Source organism: Piliocolobus tephrosceles, unplaced genomic scaffold, assembly GCF_002776525.5.
Source record: "Piliocolobus tephrosceles isolate RC106 unplaced genomic scaffold, ASM277652v3 unscaffolded_26030, whole genome shotgun sequence".
NCBI classification, from domain to species: domain Eukaryota; kingdom Metazoa; phylum Chordata; class Mammalia; order Primates; family Cercopithecidae; genus Piliocolobus; species Piliocolobus tephrosceles.
In genome coordinates this window covers 1-1,309 of record NW_022308789.1, presented here as the reverse complement: position 1 = coordinate 1,309, position 1,309 = coordinate 1, and the positions used below count along the sequence as shown (strand labels likewise).

At 39.6% G+C, this 1,309-nt stretch overlaps 1 protein-coding gene across 1 annotated transcript; it reads left to right on the top strand.

Moving 5' to 3' along the window:
- Window positions 1–6: 6 nt before the first annotated feature.
- Window positions 7–1,304, top strand: LOC111523789 (zinc finger protein 763; the record flags this gene model as incomplete). The annotated part of the gene is made up of 3 exons (XM_026450905.1): window positions 7–155; window positions 361–421; window positions 1,109–1,304. Coding segments are annotated over exons 1-3 (393 nt in total), but the record flags the coding sequence as incomplete, so codon positions are not given.
- Between the last annotated feature and the right edge of the window lie 5 nt (window positions 1,305–1,309).

Sequence of the window (1,309 nt, the reverse complement as noted above, 5' to 3'; positions counted from 1 at the left end):
CCTCCTCTGCACATGTGAGATGTTTCAGGACCCAGTGGCCTTTGAGGATGTGGCTGTGAACTTCACCCAGGAGGAGTGGGCTTTGCTGGATATTTCCCAGAGGAATCTCTACAGGGAAGTGATGCTGGAAACTTTCAAGAACCTGGCCTCTATAGGTAAGGATGACAATATTCCTTCCCTCATTCCATTAGTGAACCAGTGTTTCTAGCTCATCACTGCTGTTGAGTGATTTAGAACATAGACAGGAAATACTTTGATGAATAAATGAGGTATGGCTGCAGTGAATCGTGGGCATAGAATCTAATAATTTTTCACAATTTTATAATGCCTCAGGACTATTTTTGTGTGTCTGTATTTTAGGAAAAAGTTGGAAAGACCAGAACATTGAATATGAGTACCAAAACCCCAGGAGAAACTTCAGGTAATTTGTACTTAAAAGACAAAGCAGTGTCTCTCTAGACAATCTTAGAATATGACAATATATTGAAAATAAGTAAAACAAAGAACTAAATCCAGGATCAAATTCATTTATTTTTGGAATATGTGATCAAAAAACATATATGTAAATGTGGCCTAGGCTGTGGACTCAATCCTGTAGTCCTAGTCCTTTGAGAAGTGGAGATAGGAGGATAGCTTGAGGCCAGCAGTTCAAGAACAGCCTGGGCAGCATAACAAGACCACAAGTCAACAACAGCAAAAAATGAGCTGGGCATTGTGGTCTGTAGTCCCAACTACTCAGGAGACTGAGGCAGGAGGTTCACTTGAGCCAGTTAAGGCTGCAGTATGCTATGATGGTATCACTGCACTCCAGCGTGGGCAACAGGACTAGACCCTGAAATTAAAAAAAAATGACACAGAGTATTTAGTATTTGTAAAATAGTTTACTTGGGAAGAGTATTAAGAAGTCCCATATAAACATTTTTTTAAATAATAGTTATGGCTGGGACACCTTGTAGAATATGTTGTCCAGTCACCTTCAAACAATTCAGCCAGGGCCGAAAGCCTACACTTTGATGGGCAGTGTTAAAAATGCAAGTGCAGTACTTGTTGATGAATATAAAATTACTTATAAACAAACCCTTCGTAATGTGCTTCTCACTTTTGACAGGAGTCTCATAGGAGACAAAGTCAATGAAATTAAAGACAACAGTCATTGTGGAGAAACTTTTACCCAGCTTCCAGAAGACAGGCTGAACTTCCAGGAGAAGAAAGCTTCTCCTGAAGTAAAATCATGTGACAGCTTTGTGTGTGGAGAAGTTGTCATAGGTAACTCATCTTTTAATATGAACATCAGAGGTGACATTGGACA